The following is a 25,886-nucleotide window of genomic DNA, read 5'->3' as shown; positions in this document are numbered from 1 at the left end:
AAGTTACAATTATTTTAGTAATAAAGCTCAATTAAATAGGGCAATTTAAAGTATTTTAATCATATTTAATTGTTTATGAGATAAATGAAAAGACAAGACATACAGTATGCCTAACATAAGCTGTTTTTTAAGGTGTGCATCTCGCGAGAGTGGTAAGGACCCAGGTTTTTTTTAAAGACATGGCAAAGCTGCTTGTTCTAATTGCACAGTACTAAGCAACAATCAAAACAACAGGTTAGCTAGCCAAACCAAATTAGTGACTATGGCAAAGTGTCATGTAGAAGAGAAAATGTGGATTAATTTAGTTTTATTTATTCATTATTTATGTGGATTTATTATGATTTATTTATTTGTATTAAATTTGGTTTCATTGAGGCAATGGAGAAAATGCCAGTTGAGTGCATGATTTGTGGTGAGAGACTAGGGAATGAAACATGAACAGACTGTGCGTGCGATTGTCACTTGGTGTCACTCACAGTTATGAGTTACTCACAGATATTCTCCATGTCATTTCAACATTTACAGATTGGCCGAATACATGAGATATGATACATTTCAGTAAGTTGTATTGTATCGTTCAACATGACTTCTGATATTCATTCATGTTTTTTTATGCGATAAGTCGGAGAGAGAGAGAGTGTTACGCCTCGCTCCCTTTGAATGGGCAGCTAACGCAATCTGTCACACACAGCATTAAAAAATACTATTTCATATATAGCCTATTATACATCGTCTATATGCAATTTGGAACAAAGACAATTATGTTTGTGTTCTCTGGAGTAGTCAGTCCTTTTTTTCCCTCAACAAAATTCAGTAGGCTATATTTGGCCAGTGGGGGTGCTGATGTTCCACATGCTCTGATGACATCATCATAGGATTATCGCTGGGCATATCACATTATCCAGCAACTTAATGCATACCATTTTTTTCCTCCATATCGTTATCAAGAGACATCAGAGCACCAAACACCCTTAAATGGTGGGTTAACCCAGCGAGTTTTTCCTTTGGAAAACTTCGTACAATCAGAATAGACCCCAGAAGTTCAAGGATCTTTTGATTAGAGCTCAAATTAAAATGTAAACAAAAAGTTTTTGTAGTAATACAAAAGAAAAAAAAATGCATGCAGAAATATCCATATAACTTCAGTAATAGGTGCGTGGTGAGTTGTGCGTGGATGCTGCGGAGAATAGCGTGAAGCCTCCACACGCACTATGTCTCCGCGGTAACGTGCTCAACAAGCCACACGATAAAATGCATGGATTGACGGTCTCAGACGCAAAGGCAACTGAGATTCGTCCTCCGCCACCCGGATTGAGGTGAGTCACTACTCCACCATGAGAACTTCTAAAAGGAATGTTTCCATTGTTCAATCAACAATAACCAGAGGTGGGCCTATAAGAACAAAAAAAAATCAAGAGCATAAATGATTGATTGTAAAAGCATCTTACCAAGATCAACATTTGAAGCCCAAAAAGTCGTTCGACACTGGAATCGAACTGAACTCTGAGGAACGTACGAGATGTTGCACTTCGCTCTCATGAGGTACTGGATTTGACACGTGATCTGAGGAGAAAAAAGACCATCAGCCGAACAGCAACTATTACATATGAAATTATTTGATCTAATTGGGATTACACATGCTAAACACAAACATTTCACACTTTAAATTCCAATCACATGTTGCCATCTAAATCAGGGTATTTAAAAAGAATTAGAAATACCATAAAATCTGCCTAATCATAAGTCTCTTTTTTTTCATTTGAGTAGTCCTAATGACCTTGGGCAGTATCAGTAGGTCACTTGCTCTCGTGTACGTTATTTTCACAGCTAAAGCTAACGTACACCGGCAGACAAAAGTTTGGAATAATTTTGCTGTTCCGTGAGGAAATTGATACTTTAATTCACCAAACTGATCACAATGTATAGTCAGGACATTACTGATGTAAAAAACAGCACCATCACTATTTGAAAAAAGTCATTTTTGATCAAATCTAGACAGCAGTCATCACTCCAACACCTTATCCTTGAGTAATCATGCTAAATTGATCATTCGGAACAGAAAATCACTTGCCATTATATCAAACACAGTTGAAAGTTATTTGGTTCATTAAATGAAGCTTAACATTGTCTTTGTGTTTGTTTTTGAGTTGCCACAGTATGCAATAAACTGGCATGTCTTAAGGTCAATATTAGGTCAAAAATGGCAAAAAAGAAACAGCTTTCTCTAGAAACTCGTCAGTCAATCATTGTTTTGAGGAATGAAGGCTATACAATACTTGAAATGGCCAAAAAACTGAAGATTTCATACAAAGGTGTATACTACAGTCTTCAAAGACAAAGGACAGCTGGCTCTAACAAGGACAGAAAGAGATGTCAAATCAAATCAAATCACTTTATTGTCACACAGCCATATACACAAGTGCAATGGTGTGTGAAATTCTTGGGTGCAGTTCCGATCAACATAGCAGTCGTGACAGTGATGAGACATACGCCAATCTACAATAAACATCAAATTAACACAACGCAATTTAAACATCTGTTATACATAATTAAACTCGACTTAAAACATCAAATTAACACAACACAATTTAAACATCTGTTATACACATAATTACACTCAACTTAAAACATCAAATTAACACAACACAATTTAAACATCTGTTATACACAATTACACTCAACAATATACAATAATAACATACATTGCACAGTATACAATATGCTGTTTTTGTTTTTTTTTTTTGTTTTTTTTTGTTTTTTACTATATAGATACTATATAGATACACATTATTCAATAAAAATTAAAATATATATGAAAAAAGTATATATATAGAATGTACAGTATTGTACTGTATTGACATTCAGGCTGTCGGTTGATAGTCAGTTGTTAAGAGAGACATAATATAATGACAGTAATATAATTTATGACAGTCCGGTGTGAGATAAAAGAGTAATAAAGTGCAGGGATGATGTATTTTGATCGTGGGAGATCAAGAGTTCAGAAGTCTGATTGCTTGGGGGAAGAAGCTATCATGGAGTCGGCTGGTGCGGGTCCTGATGCTGCGATACCGCCTACCTGATGGTAGCAGTGAGAACAGCCCATGGCTCGGGTGGCTGGAGTCTCTGATGATCCTCCGAGCTTTTTTCACACACCGCCTTGTATATATTTCCTGGAGGGAGGGAAGCTCACCTCCGATGATGTGTTTGGCAGTTCGCACCACCCTTTGCAGTGCTTTGCGGTTGTGGGCAGTGCTATTGCCGTACCAGGCGGAGATACAGCCAGTCAGGATGCTCTCCACAGTGCAGGTGTAGAACCGTGTGAGGATGTGGCGGTTCATTCCAAACTTCCTCAGCCGTCTCAGGAAGAAAAGGCGCTGATGAGCCTTCTTCACAACGACTTCAGTGTGGACGGACCATGTGAGTTCCTCAGTGATGTGGACACCCAGGAACTTGAAGCTGCTGACTCTCTCCACTGGTGCTCCATTGATGGTGATTGGACTGTGTTCTCTGTCTTTTCTCCTGAAGTCCACCACAAGCTCCTTTGTCTTACTGACGTTGAGGGAGAGGTTGTGCTCCTGACACCAGTGTGTCAGAGTGTGCACCTCCTCTCTGTAGGCTGTTTCATCATTGTCAGTGATCAGACCTACCACCGTCGTGTCATCAGCAAACTTAATGATGGCATTGGAGTTATGTGTTGCCACACAGTCATGTGTGTACAGGGAATACAGTAGTGGGCTGAGAACACAGCCCTGCGGGGCTCCAGTGTTGAGGGTCAGTGATGAGGAGATGTTGCTGCCTATTCTAACCACCTGGCGTCTGCTTGACAGGAAGTCCAGGATCCAGCTGCACAGCGAGCTGTTTAAGCCCAGAGCCCGGAGTTTCTCATCTAGCTTGGAGGGCACTATGGTGTTGAATGCTGACCTGTAGTCTACAAACAGCATTCTCACATAAGTGTTCTTTTTTTCCAGGTGGGAGAGAGCAGTGTGTAGTGTAGATGCAATGGCATCATCAGTGGAGCGGTTGTTACGGTAAGCAAACTGCAGCGGGTCAAGATTGAGTGGTAATACAGAGCAGATGTAATCTCTGATTAGTCTCTCAAAACATTTGCTGATGATGGGGGTCAGAGCAACAGGACGCCAGTCATTTAAACAAGTTATTTTCGATTGTTTTGGAACAGGCACAATGGTGGATGTTTTAAAGCATGTGGGGACTACAGACAAAGAGAGGGAAAGGTTGAAAATGTCCGTAAAAACACCAGCCAGCTGGTTCGACGCCGGACGCTCTCCGCTGACTGACGCGTGCCCGGAGATGCGCGTGTCTGGCAGTTTTTATTCCCTTTAAAGTCCGTGATGATGTTAATTCCCTGCCACATGCTTCTAGAGTTGGTGGTGTTAAACTGTCCTTCAATCTTACTCCTGTACTGGCGTTTTGCTGTTTTGATAGTTTTTCGGAGGGCATAACTGGCTTGTTTATGCTCCTCCGCGTTCCCGGAATTAAAAGCGGAGGTCCGCACATTAAGTGCTGCGCGAACATCGCTGTTGATCCACGGCTTCTGATTCGGATAGATTCGCACAGTTCTGGTCGGAATCACTTCCTCTACACACGTTCTGATGAAGCACATTACGCTATCAGCGTAAAGCTCGATGTCGTCATCAGAGGCGGACCGGAACATCTCCCAGTCCGTGCGATCAAAACAGTCTTGTAGCGTAGCGTCTGATTGGTCCGACCAGCACTGGATCGTTCTGAGGGTGGGTGCTTCCTGTTTCAGTTTCTGCCTGTAAGCGGGCAGAAGCAGAATGGAAGAGTGGTCTGATTTGCCAAATGGTGGGCGGGGGAGGGATTTGTAGCCATCCCGGAACGGAGAGTAGCAATGGTCCAAAACCCGGTCCCCTCGTGTGTTGAAACTTATGTGCTGATGATATTTTGGTGCGACTGATTTTAAACTGGCTTTATTAAAGTCCCCGGTCACAATGAACGTGGCCTCAGGGTGCGCGGTTTCCTGCTCACTTATACTCCCATACAGTTCCTTGAGTGCCCGGTCTGTGTCGGCTTGTGGGGGGATGTACACAGCAGTGATAATGACCGCTGTGAATTCCCTCGGTAGCCAGAATGGTCGACACAGAAGCATAAGAAATTCCAGATCAGGAGAACAGAAAGACTTGATAGAATGTATGTTCCTCTGATCACACCAGGATTTGTTGATCATAAAACATACACCACCTCCTCTAGTTTTACGTGGAAGGACAGATGTACAACTAAACTAGAGGATAAGTACATCAGAGTCTCTAGTTTGAGAAATAGACACCTCACATGTCCTCAGCTGACAGCTCCATTGAATTCTACCCGCTCAACACCAGTTTCATGTACAACAGTAAAGAGAAGACTCAGAGGTGCAGGCCTTATGGGAAGAATTGCAAAGAAAAAGACACTTTTGAAACAGAATAGCAAAAAGAAAAGGTTAGAGTGGGCAAAGAAACAGACATTGGACAACAGTGGAAAAGAGTGTTATGAATCTTAACCCCATTGAGCTTTTGTGGGATCAGCTAGACTGTAAGGTGCGTGAGAAGCGCCTGACAAGACAGCCACATCTATGGCAAGTGCTACAGGAAGTGTGGGGTGAAATGTCACCTGAGTATCTGGACAAACTGACAGCTAGAATAACAAGGATCTGCAAAGCTGTCATTGCTGCACGTGGAGGATATTTTGATGAGAACTCTTTGAAGTAGTTTAAGAAGTTCTGAACATTTTTTTCAAATTGTAATAGTAATTTTTCTCGTTATTAATGTCCTGACTATACGTTGTGATCTGTTGAATGCCACTTTGGTGAATAAAAGTACCAGTTTCTTTCCATAAGAGCAAAATATCACAAATATTAAAGTTAGTTCTGGTTCAGTCCGATCTAATCACTCCACTTGTCTGTGTTTGTAGCTTTCAAAATAGTGGTGGGGTTTTGATTATTCTTAGTGTGAGCTCAGTTCCCTTTTGAATCATTTCACCAAAGAAATTTACTCACTGACCATTTCTGCAAATTACATATTTAGGTCAGAAGGTGGCGACAAATGAACATCTTATGTTATAAGTGAGTCATTAAATCATTAACTCAAATGAACACAAATGTGAACACAGTCATTCAATGAAAATGAACAAGAAAGATTTGTTTACTTAAAAGATTCATTCAAAAACACTTATTCACAAACAAACCTTCAAATGCATATGTGGGACAAAATGACCGACCGTTACTCTTACCAGGCGTTTGCAATAGAGGAGGGCAGTTCCACTGTTACTGGCTGTGGCCCACTTAGTGAAGTTGATCACATGATCGAGATGTGTGGAGAGTGAGGTCACATCCTGTCGTTGCCTTTTCAGGACAGTTTCATGGTCTTTTGTGATCGCCTTAACATTAAACATAGTTATGTATAACACATCATATCATATAGATCATATTTTAATAGGATAAATACTGAACAGTACCTCGAGTTGATTGACTAAAATCTTTCCTTTCCTGTTGATCTCCATTATGAGATTGCAGATGGATTTTTTTATCTCGTTCGCCACAGTCTTGCGATTTTCATCCACTTGCTGAAGACTGTTTATAACAACATAAAACATAATATAGATACGGTATTAACTTGGAAGATTTACATTTTTTTAATATGAATATTATATTTTAACATTGGCAGTAATAATAATAATATAACAAAATATAATAACAGAAATACAACAGAAAATTCTCTATAACAATAATTATTATTATTAATTAATTTCATAGCAATTAAATATTTTAGAGCTGAACATAAAATATTGGACTCAAGATGGTGCCGAGTATGGCTGCTGCGTTGCAAGCTCTGACACAACATTGCAGTTTTTTGTTTGTTTTGTTTACAATTCTTATGTTTTTTGTACTGGATGTTGTCTGCCTTATTGTCTACGACAGACAAACACTTTTGGACATTGGTTCTGCAATTGCACACCGTAAACCGGACTTCAAATTCCTCAATGCCGACCCGCTGTTTACAAACACACCAGCGGAGCCCTTTGTCTGGGCAGCCCGGCCGCGGAAACACAGAAGGAAAAGGCGAAACAGAGCCGGCGTTCTCATCAGAGTAAGACGCCGTGCAAATCGACCCCCGCTACCCACTATTCTACTGGCAAATGTTCAGTCTCTGGATAACAAGCTCTGCGAGCTGAAAGCGCGGATCTCTTTCCAACGAGAAACGAGGGACTGCTGCATTATCTGCCTTACAGAAACTTGGATGTCTGTGGAGATTCAGCCATTGAACCCACGGGGTTCCCCGTGCACCGAGCGGATAGAGCGAAAGACCTCTCAGGTAAAAGCAGAAGTGGTGGTGTATGTTTTATGATCAACAAATCCTGGTGTGATCAGAGGAACGTACATTCTATCAAGCCTTTCTGCTCTCCTGATCTGGAATTTCTCATGCTTCTGTGTCGACCATTCTGGCTACCAAGGGAATTCACAGTGGTCATTATCACTGCTGTGTACATCCCACCACAAGCCGACACAGACCGAGCACTCAAGGAACTGTACGGGATTATAAGCAAGCAGGAAACCGCGCACCCTGAGGCCGCATTCATTGTGACCGGGGACTTTAACAAAGCCAATTTCAAATCAATCGCACCAAAATACCACCAACACATCAGTTTCAACACACGAGGGAACTGGGTTTTGGACCATTGCTACTCTCCCTTCTGGGATGGCTACAAATCCCTCCCCCGCCCACCATTTGGCAAATTGGACCACTTTTCCATTCTGCTTCTGCCCGCTTACAGGCAGAAATTGAAACAGGAAGCACCCACCCTCAGAACGATCCAGTGGTGGTAGGACCAATCAGACTCTACGCTACAAGACTGTTTTGATCACGTGGACTGGGAGATGTTCCGGTCCGCCTCTGATGACGACATTGAGATTTACGCTGATAGTGTAACGTGTTTCATCAGAAAGTGCGTAGAGGATGTTGTTCTGACCAAAAAAATACGGATCTACCCCAACCAAAAGCCATGGATAAATAGCGATCTTCGCGCAGCACTTGATGCGCAGACCTCTGCTTTTAATTCTGGGAACACGGAGGAGCATAAACAAGCCAGTTATGCACTCCGCAAAAATATCAGAGCAGCCAAACGCCAGTACAGGGACAAGATTGAAGGACAGTTTAACACCACCAACTCTAGAAGCATGTGGCAGAGAATTAACATCATCACGGACTTTAAAGGGAATAAAAACTCCGCCGTGAACACCGCTGCCTCTCTCCCGGATGAGCTACATACTTTTTATGCTCGTTTCGAGGGAAATAACATCGCCCTCGCGGAGAGAGCTCTCGCGGCCGAAGCTACAGAGGTTAGTTCACTCTTCGTCTCTGTAGCGGATGTAACCCAATCCTTCCGACGGGTGAATATCTGTAAAGCCGTGGGTCCAGATGGCATTCCAGGCCGCATCATCAGAGCGTGCGCGAACCAACTGGCTGGTGTTTTTACGGATATTTTCAACCTTTCCTCCTTGTCTGTGGTCCCCACATGCTTCAAAATGTCCACCATTGTGCCTGTTCCAAAGCAATCCAAAATCACTTGCTTAAATGACTGGCGTCCTGTTGCTCTGACCTCCATCATCAGCAAATGCTTTGAGAGACTAATCAGAGATTACATCTGCTCTGTGCTGCCTCCCTCACTGGACCCATTGCAGTTTGCTTACTGCAACAACCACTCCACTGATGATGCCATTGCATCTGCACTACACACTGTTCTCTCCCACCTGGAAAAAAGGAACACTTATGTGAGAATGCTGTTTGTAGACTACAGCTCATCATTTAACACCATAGTGCCCTCCAAGCTTGATGTGAAACTCCGGGCTCTGGGCTTAAACAGCTCGCTGTGCGGATGGATCCTGGACTTCCTGTCAAGCAGACGCCAGGTGGTTAGAATGGGCAGCAACATCTCCCCATCACTGACTTTTAACACTGGAGCCCCACAAGGCTGTGTTCTCAGTCCACTCCTGTATTCCCTGTACACACATGATTGTGTGGCAACACATAGTTCCAATGCCATCATTAAGTTTGCTGATGATACGACGGTGGTAGGTCTGATCACTGACAATGATGAAACGGCCTACAGAGAGGAGGAGCACAACCTCTCCCTCAAGGTCAGCAAGACAAAGGAGCTTGTGGTGGACTTCAGGAGAAAATACAGAGAACACAGTCCCATCACCATCAATGGAGCACCAGTGGAGAGAGTCAGCAGCTTCAAGTTCCTGGGTGTCCACATCACTGAGGAACTCACATGGTCCGTCCACACTGAGGCCATTGTGAAGAAGGCTCATCAGTGCCTCTTCTTCCTGAGTCGGCTGAGGAAATTTGGAATGAACCGCCACATCCTCACACGGTTCTACACCAGCACTGTAGAGAGCATCCTGACTGGCTGCATCACTACCTGGTACGGCAATAGCACCGCCCACAACCGCAAAGCCCTGCAGAGGGTGGTGCGATCTACCAGACACATCATCGGAGGTGAGCTTCCCTCCCTCCAGGACATCTATACCAGGCAGTGTGTGAAAAAAGCTCAGAGGATCATCAGAGACTCCAGCCACCCGAGCCATGGGCTGCTCTCACTGCTACCATCAGGTAGGCGGTATCACAGCATCAGGACCCGCACGAGCCGACTCCGTGACAGCTTCATCCCCCAAGCAATCAGACTTCTGAACACTTGGTCTCTCACGATCAACATATATCAGCACTTCACTTTAATAATCTTATTATCTCACACTGGACTGTCATAAATTATATTCTCTCTTAACAACACACTGGCAACTGACTATCAACCGACAGCCTGAATGTCAATACAGTACAATACAATCTACTTTATATTTTATATATACTATTTTTATTGTATAATGTGTAATTTTATATATTGTATGTGTATTCTATATTGTGTGTATTGTATAATGTACATTGTATACTATTATTTGTATATTGTGTTGTGTGTAATTATGTGTATACTAGTTATGTAAATTGTGATGTGTAAATCTGATGTTTATTGTAAATTGGTATTTGTCTCATCACTGTCATGACTGCTATGTTGCGCAGAACTGCACCCAAGAATTTCACACACTATTGCACTTGTGTATATGGCTGTGTGACAATAAAAGTGATTTGATTTTGAAATAGAAAAAATATTTTGTTTATTTCAATTAGTTTTCAAGGCCTGGAATTCACTATTTTAAAATTCCCTGATACTTCCAGGCTAGCTTTCAATAGTAATTTTTTTTTTCTCCCCAATTTGGAATGCCCAATTCCCAGTGCGCTCTAAGTCCTCGTGGTGGTGTAGTGACTCGCCTCAATCCAGGTGGTGGAGGACGAATCTCAGTTGCCTCCACGTCTGAGACAGTCAACCCGCGCCTCTTATCACGTGGCTTGTTGAGCGTGTTACCGCAGAGACATAGCGCATGTGGAGGCTCACGCTATTCTCCGCAGCATCCACGCACAACTCACCACGCGCCCCACCGAGAGTGAACCACGTTATAGCGACCATGAGGAGGTTAACCCATGTGACTCTACCCACCCTAGCAACCGGGCCAATTGGTTGCTTAGGAAGTCTGACTGGAGTCTCTCAGCATGCCCTGGATTTGAAATTTGGACTCCAGTTGTTGCAGTCAGCGTCTTTACTTGCTGAGCTACCCAGGCCCCCTTCAATAGTAATATTTTTGTTATTAAAATTTTTTATTGATTCATAAATTAACACAAGAAATACAACAACATCTATATAATGAATCAAAAACTTTAAACATTAAACCCCCACTATATCCTCTCCCCCTACCAATCTCTCAAACCACCCTGACCCCCCCACGAACACCCCTGTGGTCAATAGAATATAGACACACACACATAAAACTAAAACAACAACATAAAATAACATACAATAATCAAGTATAATAATAATAAATAAAAATAAAAAATAAATAAAAAAAAAAACTTTAAATTACTCCCTCCACCGTCCCACCTCGAGATTCCCTCAAAAATGCTAAATAATTGCCCCATTTCTTATTGTAAGTCTCCCTAACCCCCATCCTAATACTCGACCCCTCCTCGAAGGCAGCCACCCTCCCCATCTCCGCGCACCACTCCGGGAACGAGGGTGCTCCATCCGACTTCCAACTCCTCAAAATAACCTGTCTACCAGTCATCACACCGGTCAAAACCCAGTCCTTCATGTACTTATCTTCCAAATCCATGACCTCCCTATCTCCCAAAATACAGAGTCTGGGGCAGAACAAGACCTGAGTGCCCAACACATCACACACAAAACTTTGCACCTTCAGCCAAAATTCTTGGATCTTAAGGCACCCCCAAAAAACATGGATGGTGTCTCCATCTTCAGTATGGCATCACCAGCAGATGGGTGTGTCCATAAGACCAAGCCTATACAATCTAGAGGAGGTCCAATAAAATCTATGCAAAATCTTAAATTGCATAAGGCGAACCCTTGCATCTCTAGATGCAGACTTTATGTTTTTTAGAATCCTTGCCCACACTCCCTCCTCCAATACTAAGTTTAAATCTTTCTCCCATAATCTTTTAAGAGAATTTAAAGCTCCATCCCCCAGACTCTGTATTAACAAGGAGTAATACACTCATGCCTCATGACCCTTCCCAAAAGCAGTAATCACCACTTCCAGAGTATCTGCCGCTCTAGGGGGGTGTATGCTACTCCCAAAAACAGAGCAGAGCAGGTGGCGCAGCTGTAAATACTTATAAAACTGAAATCTGGGAATCCCAAAATGTTGAACCAAATTTTCAAAAGATCTCAAATCTCCACCCTCATATAGGTCACCAAGTGCATTAACCCCCCTCACAATCCAATCTGACCAACAGAAAGGGGACTTATTAATGCATAGTTTAGGGTTCTGCCATATGCTCGAGGCAACATTTAAATAAATATCAGAATTAAACACTCTGGACACTTTTGTCCATATCGAGTGTAAATGCAAAATAACGGGGTGCGACTTAACCTCTCAGGCTAGTTTAATCGAAAGGCTTTGCAGTGGCGAGATAGGGGCAAAAACTTCCTTTTCAATACAAAACCAGGGAGGAGCTCTCTCAGGTGGAAGTGACCAATGAACCAAATGTCTAAGACTGAATGCATAATAATAAAATAAAATCTTGGGTAGGCCTAACCCACCTTTGTCAATCGGCCTATGTAATTTACTGAAATTTAACCTGGGATGCTTACCATTCCAAATGAAGGACTTCACTATGCTATCAAATTGCTTAAAATAAGAGAGGGGGATATCTACAGGGAGAGATTGTAGCAGATAGTTAAATTTTGAAATGCAATTCATTTTAATAACATTAACCTTCCCAATCATCGATAAGTGTAATGAAGCCCACCTGTCCACATCATTCGAAAACCTTTTTATTAAGGGATCAAAATTAACTCTGACTAAATCAGACAAATTTGCTGAGAATAAAATTCCCAAATACTTAATTCCCTGTTTGGACCACCTGAAGGCGCCCGGCTGGAAAGCCGTTACTGGACAGTACGCTGTCAAAGCCAAAGCTTCGGATTTAGACCAATTGACTCTGTATACTGAGAATTTGGAAAAGGAGTTAATAATTTTGTGGAGGCAAGGCATGGATCTAGTGGGGTCGGAGACGAATAATAAAATATCATCTGCGTAAAGCAGAAGCTTATGCGCTACACCTCCCGCCGTCACCCCTGGAAAATCATCCTCCTTTCTTATCGCGGCTGCTAATGGTTCCAGGGCAAGACAGAACAATAATGGGGAAAAAGGGCAACCCTGCCGGGTGCCCCTATCCAGAGTAAAATAATCTGAAATTAACCCATTTGTTTGTACCGCTGCTACAGGGTGTCTATAAAGTAACTTAATCCAACCAATAAATGTATTCCCGAACCCATACCTTTCCAAAATCTTGAAAAGATAATCCCATTCTACCATATCAAACGCCTTTTCGGCGTCAAGAGAGATGGCAGCAACCGGAGATTGTTCATTTGCTACTGACCACATGATATTGATGAAACGCCTAATATTATCAGAAGAACTACGGCCTCGAATAAACCCCACCTGATCTATATGTATAAGAGGTGTCATAACTTTACTTAATCGATTAGCCAGAATTTTGGACAAAATTTTTACATCTAACTGGATCAGCGAAATTGGGCGGTAACTTTTACACTCGCTTGGATCTTTATCCTTTTTTAGAATCAGACTGATCCAGGCTTGTGTCATGGTTGGCGGAAGATTTCCATTCTTTAATGAATCAGTATAAACTTCTAACAAAAGTGGCGCCAGTTCTGTAGCATAAGATTTGAAAAACTCAGCGGCAAAGCCGTCAGGCCCTGGAGCCTTGCCTGTAGGCAGGGACTTAATTACCTCATCAAGCTCCTCCAAGGTTATCTCAGAATCAAGAGAGTTTTTTTGCTCATTCGTCAGTTTAGGGAGATCTAATGGTTCCACAAAGTTCCTAATATCTTCATCAGTAGACGAAGACGTGGACCTATAGAGATCAAGATAGAACTCTTTAAAAGCATTATTAATATCAATAGCCGAGGTAAATATTTCACCACAAGCAGATTTCACTGAGGGAATGATAGAAAAAGACTCTCTCTGCTTTATATATCTAGCCAAAAGTTTTCCTGCTTTATCACCTGACTCAAAGTATGACTGTCTTGCCCTGAATAACCAAAACTCCACTTTCCGTGACAAAATAGTATTATATCTGTATTTCAAATGAGTCAATTCTCTGAGGCCATCAGATGACATACGGCGCTTCAGCTCTGCCTCTGCACTTTTAATATTCCCTTCCAACTCCACAAGTTCTTGTGCTTTGGATTTTTTGATGAATGAGGCATACTGTATGATCCGACCCCTAAGAACCGCCTTAAGTGCCTCCAAAGCCACGCCCACAGAGGATACCGAGGACCAGTTGGTCTCCATATAAACACTGATTTCAGTCTTTAACATTTGTTGGAAATCAGGATTTTGCAAAAGGGACACATTAAGGCACCAACTATATGATTTCTTTTTCTCTATATGTGTCATCACCTCTAAACTCACCAGGGGTGATCTGAGACTAAGATATTTCCAATTGAGCAATCAACAACAGATGAAATAAGGGATTTGGATATTAAAAAAATATATATTCTAGAATAAATCTTGTGGACTGATGAAAAAAATGTATAGTCCCTACCAGATGGGTTCAAAAGTCTCCAAATGTCTGTAAGACCAAGATTTTTACACATCCTGTGAAGCGTCAATGTTGCTCTAGGGGATTTGCACACTTTTGCTTCACTGTGATCAAGCACTGAGTCCATCAAAAGATTAAAGTCTCCTCCCAATATTATATCATGAGGGGTGCCAATGGTTTGCAACATCCCTTCAAGATCTATAAAAAAGCCATGATCATCAGCGTTAGGTGCGTAAATATTAGCCAAAATCAACCTTTGCCCTTGAATTTCAGCTAAAACAATAATTACTCTTCCTAATTTATCTTTAATCTGTTTGATACATTTGAATTGTAGATGTTTATTTACCAATATAATGACTCCCTTGCTCTTACTTGAGCCAACACTAAAGAAAACATGTCCACCCCATATCTTCCCAAATTTTTCAGCTTCCTGCGGGGAGAGATGTGTTTCTTGAAGAAACACTATATCATATTTCTTACGTTTAAGAAAAGTAATAACCTTCCTTCTTTTTATGGGGTGCCCCAACCCATTCACATTCCATGTGGAGAGAGATAGTACACTCATATTAACATTTGACATTTTGATATAGTAAAAAAAATAAATTGTGTGTCAAAAACAATATTATATAGACCACATTCCCCAATAGTGAAACAATCAATCCCCGAACAAAACAAACAGAAAAAAGAAAAACGTGCGCATTAACCCCGCGCACGACAGCGCCCACCGGCGACAATCCCTCTAAACTCAAAAGGTCCATGTACGCCCACGAGTCCCCACGACAACTTTGCCATCGGATTGCTCAATTTTGCCTCACAAATTTGCAAGGCAAAATTACATAACAGAAAATACTTTGTAAAATAAACCCAGCCAATAGGAAGAATGAACACTAAGAACGTGAAGATTCATTCACAGAACTGTTTTAAAGGTGTGATCTTCCACAAGACAAATTCCAGCTGATATTAAACCGTTCATATTCCTCGGACAGACAAACGAATGTTCAGTGAGCCAGCTGTTATGAGTTCAGCGGATGACGTAATCATTCCAATGTCCCATAAAAAAAAAAAAACTCAACAAAACAAACTACAGCCAGCAGGAGGAATAAGCACGAAGAACGAACAGATTAATCCACAGCTGTTCCAATGAGTGTTATTCAATAGAACAAGCTCCAGCCGGTAGGCGGAACCAATACAAAAAGAAACAACACCGGCATCCCGGTTCCCCGGATGATCGAGTCAATTCACTCGGAGGCTGCATAAAAGTCTATACCATGACTTACATAATCCGTCGGCTTCATAAAAAACATCCTTTGTGTGAGCAGCATGTAGATATTTTGCGGTCATCTGTAGTGTCCACTCTCAATCTGTCCGGGAACTTCAATGCAAAAGTAATCTTTTATCAATGCAAAAGTTTCTTTAAGGAAAAGTGTTATTCACAAAACAAGCTCTAGCAGCTCAGCGGAGCCAACGCAAAAAATCCAAAATGTCACCCAGCATCCTCAAGAGTTAGTACAGCAAGTCAGGCCCACTCACATGAGAAACATCCAATGGTTTACTCAGTCATTGATTCTATAAAAGACATTGCCTGATTGGGACATGTATATACTTTCTATTCTCAGTTTGGCAGGAAACATCAGAGCAAACGAGATGTTTTTCTGATGTAAGAGTTTCTTACATTCCTTGAACCGATCGCTTTCTCTCGTCGAACTCGCAAAGTCCGGGAACAAGAAAATATTATGGTTCTTCCAAGAAAGCTTCCCTTTGCTCCTCGCCTGGCGCAACACAAGATCTTTATCGGATGATCTCAGAAATCTGGCTAGAATCGATCTGGGCCTGTCTCCCTCAGCAGATCTGTGAGACGGGACTCTGTGAGCTTGCTCAATTTCCAGCTTGTGGCCTGTTATGTCGAGCAGACTCGGGAAAAGCTCCTCTAGGAATTTCACCATATCTCTGCCCTCCTCAAGCTCAGGAATTCCAACAATTTGAACGTTATTCCTGCGGCTTCTATTTTCAAGATCTTCAATCTTGTCAAGGAGATGTTCCAGATCAACTTTGGTCGCTGGTGGATTAGCGGTTAATTCCCTCTCCGAAGATTCCAGAAAATCGATTCGTTTTTCAACATCAGTCACTCTTGTACCTAACTCGGAGAATTTTATTTCCATCGCCGTGATCGATCGACGTATTACAGCGAGATCCTCCAAGTCAGCAAGAATCTTCGTCAACATCATCAACATGTTGGACAACTGACGCTGGATCTCCTCTCTCGCCGCACCATCCAAATCGAGTCCCCGGTCTGTAGGCCTGTCGGGGCTTTCATCCTGAACACGTACGTGTCTTTTAATGTCTCCCGAGCCCGAGGATTTTGACTTCTTTGCCATGTTTTGCAACAAAGGGCAAATGTGTAACTGGGTGTAACAAATTTCACCAGATTATAATATGAAAATAATCGAAAATTCAGCAAAGTGCGCAGAGCTCGTCGTTCACACGTCTGCTCCTTGCATGGCGTCCCCCTTCAATAGTAATATTAATAAAAACACAGCTGCAAGTACACCTAAGGCATGAAAGGAAGTATGATTGGAAATCACTGTTTATGATTTCAAGAAAAGTGGTATAAAAAGGTAAGTAGAATTGCTTATATTACAATACAATTGATTATAACTTCGACTCGTTATGCCCAAAGGAATTTAAAGAGACCAGTCTAATGATTTTAGGAAAAACTCATCAGAGGTTATAAGCAAAATTAGACATTTCTCATATTTCGTGACCACTAGGTGGTGCTGTGCTGAAACTGTGCAGGTCAAGTCATGTTTGTGATGACATATAACAGGTTTCTTATAAATAAATTCTTATAAAGCGTTGCAAAGATACAGCCTCACGTCCATTTTGGTGTGCTCGCCGACGTATTCGTTGATGTGGTATATGAGAACAGTTAGGTCAATCGTCATGAATTCCATAACTTTTTGTCATGAGTGTCTCTAGACATGCAAAATTTCGAATGAATCGAACATACAGTCTATGAAGAGTTTGAAAAAGTAGATTTATCGGAAAATTTGAAATGGCTTCAAATCTAGTGGCCGGAGCTTTGAAACGATGGAAAACAATGGAACTCGCCATGACCCAAGGAATCAGAAGAAAAGGAATTTTGTTTCAAGGCCTTACGGTTCAAAAGTTTTAGGCCGAAACGTGTGTGCAACTTTGCTAGAGGGTTTTTTGCTAGTTAGAGAGCCCAAATTCGGGTCAGTTAAATTTGAAAGTGTCCTTTATCAGTGTGCCAAACTTTCCTATGTACGGTTCTATGGGCTGCCATAGACTTCAAGAGCAGAATAATAATAAGAAAAACACTAATGGATACACTAGGTTACTACGCTCTTTCATGATTGGCCCCTAATAATGTTACTTAAATATATTTACCCATTGTTGATGGCGTTAGATATGTCCTCTATTAATTTCTTCTTTTCCTGAAGCTGACAGGTCATGTTTTCCAGGTGTTCCTTGTGGTTCTTATAAGCATCCTCTATAAATTGGTAACTGTTTTGTAGAAAAACTCTGTTAGCTGTTCAGTTCAATCGTAACTCAAGCTGAAGATATCAATATTATATACATTTATGTTAAAATTACTGTAATGTACTTACAATAGAAGTCCGTGGGCCAAGACATTGCATTGGGATGCACATTAAAATAAAACTGATCCAGAAGTATAGCCACGCAACTTTTGTGACATGAGACTAACATGGTCTTTGCAAAGTCATACACAGACATTTTTATACGAGCGCTTTAACAAAAATATGACTGTCACATTACTGATTTTAAACCCTCCAGAATGGCTGGCCTTACAGACTTACATTGTTAAGGCATAACTGTGGAAACAACTTTTACTTTGTTTTTACAAACTGACGGACTGAAATTATTTCTGTGTTTATTTCTTTCAACTTGGTTGGAATATTCCTTGTATATTCTTTGCAGGCGATTTCTTACTAAAGCTACATGGTATTTTAAATCACTAAATGCGATATAAATGTGTGCTGTACTTGTGGTCCTTGTGTTTGAGTAGTTGACAGTCTCTGCAGGTGAGTCGATCACAGGTTTCACAGAAAAGCTTCAACGGCTCCTGCTTGTGAATGTCGCAGAAAACAGGCTTCTGTGTGGACGCGCCCATCACCTCTGTGAACAATGATTCATAAAAGTACATGTGCAACATATTAAATGCATTCCTATGCAGTTTAGTTAAGTTTATTTAGTTCCTGTATGGCAAGATGAATCAACCTTTAATCGTGCAATACATGAATTAAAGATATTTATAATTCAATTTTCACTAGTGAAAAAGCTCTTTTTTTAAATAAAAAAAAATGCCCCATAACTTGTGGAAATATCTATTCTTGATATAAAAAATGAAATTTCAGCTAGTAAGAAAACTTTTTGATATCTGTAACTGTATTTTCACTAGTACAATTTCACAATGATCTGTCATTCACTCCCATTGTAAGTGTAATCACAGATATCTACATTCTAATTTCACATATCAGCAATGCACTACTTAGCATTTTTGCTAGTTGTTATTCTCTTGTTGATATCAGTAATGGATATTTGCAGTTGTAACAATGTATTTACTGATATTAAAAATGGTAATATTTACTAGGAAGAAGTGTATTGCTGATTTGTGAAACTAGAATTTCAACTAGTAAGAAATTAATTATAGATATCTGTAATTACATTTTGAACATAAGGGAATCATTGTTTACAGTTACAGATATCAAGAATGGGATATTTTTTACTAGCTGAAATTCAATTTTTGATATCAATAATGGGTATTTCCATGAGTAATGACATCATTTCTGATATCAAGAATTAACATTTTTACTAGTGCAAATATAAGTACTGATACTTGGCACTTTCAATAGGAGTAATTCCATTGCTGATATCAACAATTAGCATTTTAACTAGTAAAAAATGAATTATAGATGTATATAATTAATATCCTGCAAATCCTGATTAAATGTCGAAAGGGCTTGCCATAGTTGCTGCACACTGAAAAAAAGTGTTCAGCTTGTTCTCAATCATTCATATATATGACACTTGCTTTTATATTTTGTTATCTAACTGACTGCCATTCAGACATTTTTAAGGGCGAATCAAATGTCAAAATACTTTTTGGGGCCACTGTATATAAAACCAAACTGTACTTAAATGTAATACTGATTTACATGCAATTTCATATGCATACTAAGCAAGTACAGCAATCATAAAACAATGATAAATAATGAATAACTAGGGCACAACCAATCAACTTTACTGTCTTGACAAAGCCGGTTAGGTGAATAATGTTAAAGTATTGATTATACATGTTAATGTTCAGACCTGAGGACATCTCCGTCATTTGTCGGAGTGTGTGATCTCTGGTGAACTTCACACGCTGATGCGCCTCGATGCAGGTGACACACAGAAACTCCACACACTCCACGCAGAAACCACTCGCCTCAGTGTTGTCATCGCAACTCACGCACAGCTGCGAACAAAAGATACCATGTCAACTAATGCAATTCATAAGAGACATGTTATGTGAGCGACACCATGTGAGCTGAGGCTGTCAACAGAGCTGAGAAAAAAAGAGTCACATTTTTTACTTTAATATAAACAAAATTCAAATTATATTCATGTTGTTTAGCCAGAGGGGAACTGGGTCCCACAGTGAGTCTGGTTTCATTAACCAGCATCTTATGGAGTTTTGTGTTCCTTGCAACAGTCGCCTTCAGCTTGCTCACTGGGGGCCTAAATAGAAATATAATTATTTTCTATTATTTAAAGGCGCAATTTACAGTTAAGGTTTTGTTTTTTATGAAACTGCACTATTATGAGACAATACTATATTAGCTTTATTTTCTGTTAATGCATAATTTCCTGTAAAACTGCTTTGAAATGATAAAATAAAAATGACTTGACTTTACTATTAGAATTTTAAGACACTCTTTCAGTTAAGGCGCAGTCACATTTACCTTTGCACAGCAAAATTCCGCAGGTGAAGGAGTGGGGACGGACACTGAGCACGTGTGAAACCAGCAAAAAATGTATTGCTAAGCAGCCTCTTTTTAATGCTGCACTTTGTAATCTATAAGAGTTAAAGAAACTCTCAGCTAAAATGAAATCCTTGTCCATTGTTAATATTCTTTGTAGCTGTGTATGAAGCACCACCCACACTGCCAAACCAAACAAATTACTGTTGGTCAGCACGGTGAATTCACCTGTCGAAGTTCACCAAACTTGAACTCCACGTGAAATCCGCGAGGGGAAATTCTTTGCCATCGTGTAAAATTCATGATCGTGTGGATTACCATTAAGATGTCTGTATTTTACATGCAGAATTTCACCGTGCGAAGGTAACCACCCCTTTAGGGGTAAAAAGCTAAAAGACATCAGTGATCACCAGATTTTAAATCGACGTTGTAACATAACAGATTGCACGTGGGGATCTCGAGACACACTTTCAATTTTTTAAAATTGTGATGTGAGACACTGATAAGAGAGCAAGATGCAATGGTCAAAGACCTTTACCTAAGGGGGCGTTCACACCGTATGCATTATTACGTCCACCTGCACTGTTTTTCAATTATCTCTCTACATAAATGTGCAAGACGGACAATTTTGAAATATAATCGTTTTATTGCCCAGCCCTACTTTAAAGTATACTCGGTTTAGGATTCAATCCTACACAAGGTGGTTGTGACCTCTTGTCATTTTCACTTATGGCAATTCAATCTGAATGTCAAGAAAATCAGTCAGTGATGGGACTTTTTAAAAAAGGAACTCAATTCCCAACCCAACTAATTGGTGCCGTGACCCATGCAGTGCAGTAAAGACATTGTTGTATCCAAACAAACGTGCACCTGACAACTCTTTTCCATCGTACTACTCGGCACTTCCATGGAATCCTTGACAAAGAAGTTATCCAAGACTTCAACATCCATACACTCCTGTTGACACACTGGACAGCGGATCGTGTTCACTGATAAACACAGAAACACACCAACTACATGTTACAACACCACACAATACAAATACATCACTGAACAGACAAATGTCGAAAATTTATACAATAAAAGTTACACATGTCTATGCTTATTTCTAAAAAAACAAACATATACAGGCAAACATAACACATGCCACTACAGAATCCAAAACAGAAAGAGATATTGTAATAAGAGATATTGATAAATAATAAAGTAGTAATAAGGTTTAGTAAGGTTGCCAAGATAACAACCAAAGTTACACCTGTCTCTGCAAAAAATAGAGAGAAAGAAAAAGCTTTTTTTGTGATAATGGCTGTCTGGCTGTCAACTTACCAAATAATTAAATAAATGCACATGAAATATGCGGAAATATTCAGAATTGGTTTATTATGGAAGAAGAAAAGGCATAGAGTAGTACGAGAGACATGAAACAGACAGCTATGTAGGAAATTACTTGAAAACTGTCAATTAAACAGTTCAGAGTCATTATAAACAAATATTTGGCAGCAGAATGCTCTGATCGACCAATCAGAATCAAGTATTCCAGTGAGCTGTGTAATGATATAAAATACTGATGTTTAACTTGTCAGTTGTACTGTATTACCAAGGCAGAATTTCACTTAAAGGTTTAAATGTGTTCTTAAGACACAGATTTCTTTTCATGAATGTCACACGTGTTTTAAACATAATAAATGTATATAATTGATCAATTACAATGTTTTTGGCCAAAACAATGTTTTTCCTGATATCACACGTACATCACCCAGACGTCTATTTGATGTGTGTTCACATCTGGCAGACTTTTTTTTTTTTTAGGTTGTTTGCTCATCTGTAACATCCTCTCGGATTTCAATAAGTAGGGATGCAACGATATGAAAATATTTGGCTGATACCGATACTGATTTTACAGAAAAACTATAGGCTGATATCAATATTTTGCCATCAGATCAGTGTTTTACTTTGGAATTTACACTGTTCTAACAATAAATAATTGATCATTTTCGATATCTCAGAAGTCATGCTTTGAAGTCTGCTGGTTTCAAAGCATTTTGAATGGTTGTCCTCATCATGTAGCCTACAGGTACAGCTGAAGTCAGAAGTTTACATACACCTTAGCCAAATACATTTAAACACAGTTTTCACAGTTTCTGACATTTAATCGTAGAAAACATTCCCTGTCTTAGGTCAGTTAGCATCACTACTTTATTTTAAGAATGTGAAATGTCAGAATAATAGTAGAGAGAATGATTTATTTCAGCTTTTATTTCTTTCATCACATTCCCAGTGGGTCAGAAGTTTACATACACTTTGTTAGTATTTGGTAGCATTGCCTTTAAATTGTTTAACTTGGGTCAAATATTTTGGGTATCCTTCCACAAGCTTCTCACAATAAGTTGCTGGAATTTTGGCCCATTCCTCCAGACAGAACTGGTGTAACTGAGTCAGGTTTGTAGGACTGCTTGCTCGCACACACTTTTTCAGTTCTGCCCACAAATTTTCTATCGTATTGAGGTCAGGGCTTTGTGATGGCCACTCCAATACCTTGACTTTGTTGTCCTTAAGCCATTTTGCCACAACTTTGGAGGTATGCTTGGGGTCATTTTCCATTTGGAAGATCCATTTGCGACCAAGCTTTAACTTCCTGGCTGATGTCTTGAGATGTTGCTTCAATATATCCACATAATTTACTTTCGTAATGATGCCATCTATTTTGTGAAGTGCACCAGTCCCTCCTGCAGCAAAGCACCCCCACAACATGATGCTGCCACCCCCATGCTTCACGGTTGGGATGATGATCTTCGGCTTGCAAGCCTCATCCTTTTTCTTCCAAACATAACGATGGTCATTATGGCCAAACAATAAAATTTTTGTTTCATCAGACCAGAGGACATTTCTCCAAAAAGTAAGATCTTTGTCCCCATGTGCACTTGCAAACTGTAGTCTGGCTTTTTTAATGGCGGTTTTGGAGCAGTGGCTTCTTCCTTGCTGAGCAGCCTATCAGGTTATGTTGATATAGGACTCGTTTTACTGTGGATATAGATACTTGTCTACCTGTTTCCTCCAGCATCTTCACAAGGTCCTTTGCTGTTGTTCTGGGATTGATTTGCACTTTTCACACCAAACTACGTTCATCTCTAGGAGACAGAATGTGTCTCCTTCCCGAGCGGTATGATGGCTGCGTGGTCCCATGGTGTTTATACTTATGTACTATTGTTTGTACAGATGAATGTGGTACCTTCAGGCATTTGAAAATTGATTCCAAGGATGAACCAGACATGCGGAGGTCCACAATTTCTTTCTCTGAGGTCTTGGCTGATTTCTTTTGATTTTCCAATGATGTCAAGCAAAGAGGTTTGAAGGTAGGCCTTAAAATACATCCACAGGTACACCTCCAATTGACTCCAATTAGCCTATCGGTAGCTAATTGCCTAAAGGCTTGACATCATTTTCTGGAATTTTCCAAGCTGCTTAAAGGCACAGTTAACTTAGTGTATGTAAACTTCTGACCCACTGGAATTGTGATATAGTCAATTAAAAGTGAAATGATCTGATCTGTAAACAATTGTTAGAAAAATGACTCGTGTCATGCACAAAGTAGATGTCCTAAATGACTTGCCAAAACTATAGTTTGCTAATATTAAATCTGCGGAGTGGTTAAAAAAAAAAAAAGAGTTTTAATGACTTCAACCTAGGTGTATTTAAACTTCTGACTTCAACTGTAAGTGGCACTTTCACAACTGTCATATCCGTTTATGATGGTTTTTCCACATTAATATTAAAACGAGAAAGAATAAAAACTAAATATTACATGTTCTCAGGAGTGCCAACGCTTCTACATATTGTGGATATTATTATTTCTGGATTGTTAATTATAAATAAACCATCGGTTTTTCGTATCGTCGTTTTCATGCTTATAACCAATATGCCGTTGGTTTTAATTTGGTCAATAACAATGCGATAAGCGATGAATATCGGCAGTCAATACATCGGTGCATCCCTATGAAAAAGACATATGTCAGATGTGTTGAGACGTTTCTCTGATCTTTTTAAGATGTTTAGCAGATGTTCATTAGATTGTGATGCTTTCCAGATGAAAACATCTAAAACAGAAATCTTGGATATGTACGTGTGCTATCTGGAATGATATTTTTTGTATGTTTTGTTGTTGCATGAAGTATTTTGTGCTTCATAATTGTTTTACTTTTTACCGTAAAGCACGTTTCACTTTTTGATGCAGGTGCGGATATTATTTTGGTGGTTATAATGGTGCCATCACACTGTGTGTTTAATGAACCGTATGAAAATGTTCAATACCGTTTTTGTGGCCAAAACCTAACCTGAGAAATGTTACCTCGAGTATGAAGTGTGACAACTAGCCCCGGTCTATATTTACATCTCGTAGGTTGTGCTAAAGGCTGTTACGACAAATGTTACAGATGCTTATTTAGGGCCCGAAAAATTCAAATGACTGGTTTAGCTGGTCTGGCTTGGTCCCAGTAAACTCGAACCGACATGTTTCCCTCTAAAATAATTGGTTGTGTCTGATGTGTGAATGTGAAAGTCTTACATTGTTGCGCCGGGCTGGCTGTGGAGGCAGCAGGTAAACATCTCTTGCAAAATGAATGAAGGCAGGGCAGCAGTTTGGGCTCTCTGCTGGTGAAACTGAGTTTACAAACGGGACACACGTCCATCAGACCCATCATCATCATCATCACACTACTGTCCTGCACCGGCTTACTCTCCGCTTCATTCTCCACAATGATCACCAGATCATCACACTGGGACTTCTGTCCGCTTTCATCCATCACTCGTCAAATGTGTCTGGTCATTTCACTCACATTCAGATGTGTAGATAGCGATATACACAGAGAATCAGAGTACTGTTTACTCGTTACCAATGCGAGAACAATATGAATTGATTTAGTAAATAAAACGCGCTGCTCATTATCTGTTTCATGTCACATTCAGCGGCTGCTTGTGTTGTTGATGATCAGAGGCCCCGATATGACGTCACGATGTGACGTATGGCTACGGCAGCCGGGAGTGGGCAAACTCCTAAAGAATTACTTTTTCTTCCAGAATAATAATTGTAGTACTCTGGAAACTGCAAAATTATAATTTTCTCTGGATTTTCTGCAAATAAATGCTCTAAATGACAATATTTTTATTTGGGAGAAATGTTTTCAGTAGTTTATAGAATAAAACAAAAATATTAATTTTATTCAAAATAGTAAATCCAGAGAAACGGATAATTTTGCAGTTTTCCGGTGTTGTGTCAGTTTCCCTCTCGGATTCTGTTTTCGCCTAGCCCCGCCCTCGTCCAAACGGCGAAGGAAGCTCGCCCCCGAGATACTGTGCTGGTACCACTGAGTTTTTAACGAATTTTATCTGTAGAATGTTGTATTCTATAAAAAAAAAATAAAAAAATAAAAAAATAAAAATAAATAAATAAATAAATTATGCATTTATTTTCATTTAACAAATGTACAAACAATACATTCAAAATCCAGTATCATAATCCACATTATCATTGCCAAACTTTAAACTCAAAAATATACAATATCAATCACCTACATTTAAATTAACAGAAAAAGATTGGGAGTCACATGACGCCATGCGAGGAGCGGACGTGTAAACGGCGAGCTCTGTGCACTTTGCTAGTTTTTAATTATTTTTG

At 40.0% G+C, this 25,886-nt stretch overlaps 1 protein-coding gene across 1 annotated transcript in view; it reads right to left on the bottom strand.

Moving 5' to 3' along the window:
• Window positions 1-25,225, bottom strand: part of LOC127435310 (transcription intermediary factor 1-alpha-like) — a 40,196-nt gene extending 14,971 nt beyond the window's left edge. The window contains exons 1-8 of the mRNA XM_051688696.1: window positions 24,777-25,225; window positions 21,086-21,204; window positions 19,563-19,710; window positions 18,236-18,368; window positions 17,619-17,735; window positions 6,472-6,586; window positions 6,247-6,393; window positions 1,449-1,563 (exon numbers count right to left, since the gene is read on the bottom strand). Of these exons, the coding sequence (XP_051544656.1) occupies window positions 1,449-1,563; window positions 6,247-6,393; window positions 6,472-6,586; window positions 17,619-17,735; window positions 18,236-18,368; window positions 19,563-19,710; window positions 21,086-21,204; window positions 24,777-25,014 (1,132 nt within the window). The 5' untranslated portion in view covers window positions 25,015-25,225. The remainder of the gene's footprint in view (window positions 1-1,448; window positions 1,564-6,246; window positions 6,394-6,471; window positions 6,587-17,618; window positions 17,736-18,235; window positions 18,369-19,562; window positions 19,711-21,085; window positions 21,205-24,776) is intronic.
• Window positions 25,226-25,886: the final 661 nt, after the last annotated feature.

This window comes from Myxocyprinus asiaticus, chromosome 45 (genome assembly GCF_019703515.2).
Source record: "Myxocyprinus asiaticus isolate MX2 ecotype Aquarium Trade chromosome 45, UBuf_Myxa_2, whole genome shotgun sequence".
Classification (NCBI taxonomy): Eukaryota; Metazoa; Chordata; class Actinopteri; order Cypriniformes; family Catostomidae; genus Myxocyprinus; species Myxocyprinus asiaticus.
The sequence above is the reverse complement of the archived record's forward strand: the minus strand, read 5'-3'. Positions and strand labels throughout refer to the sequence as shown.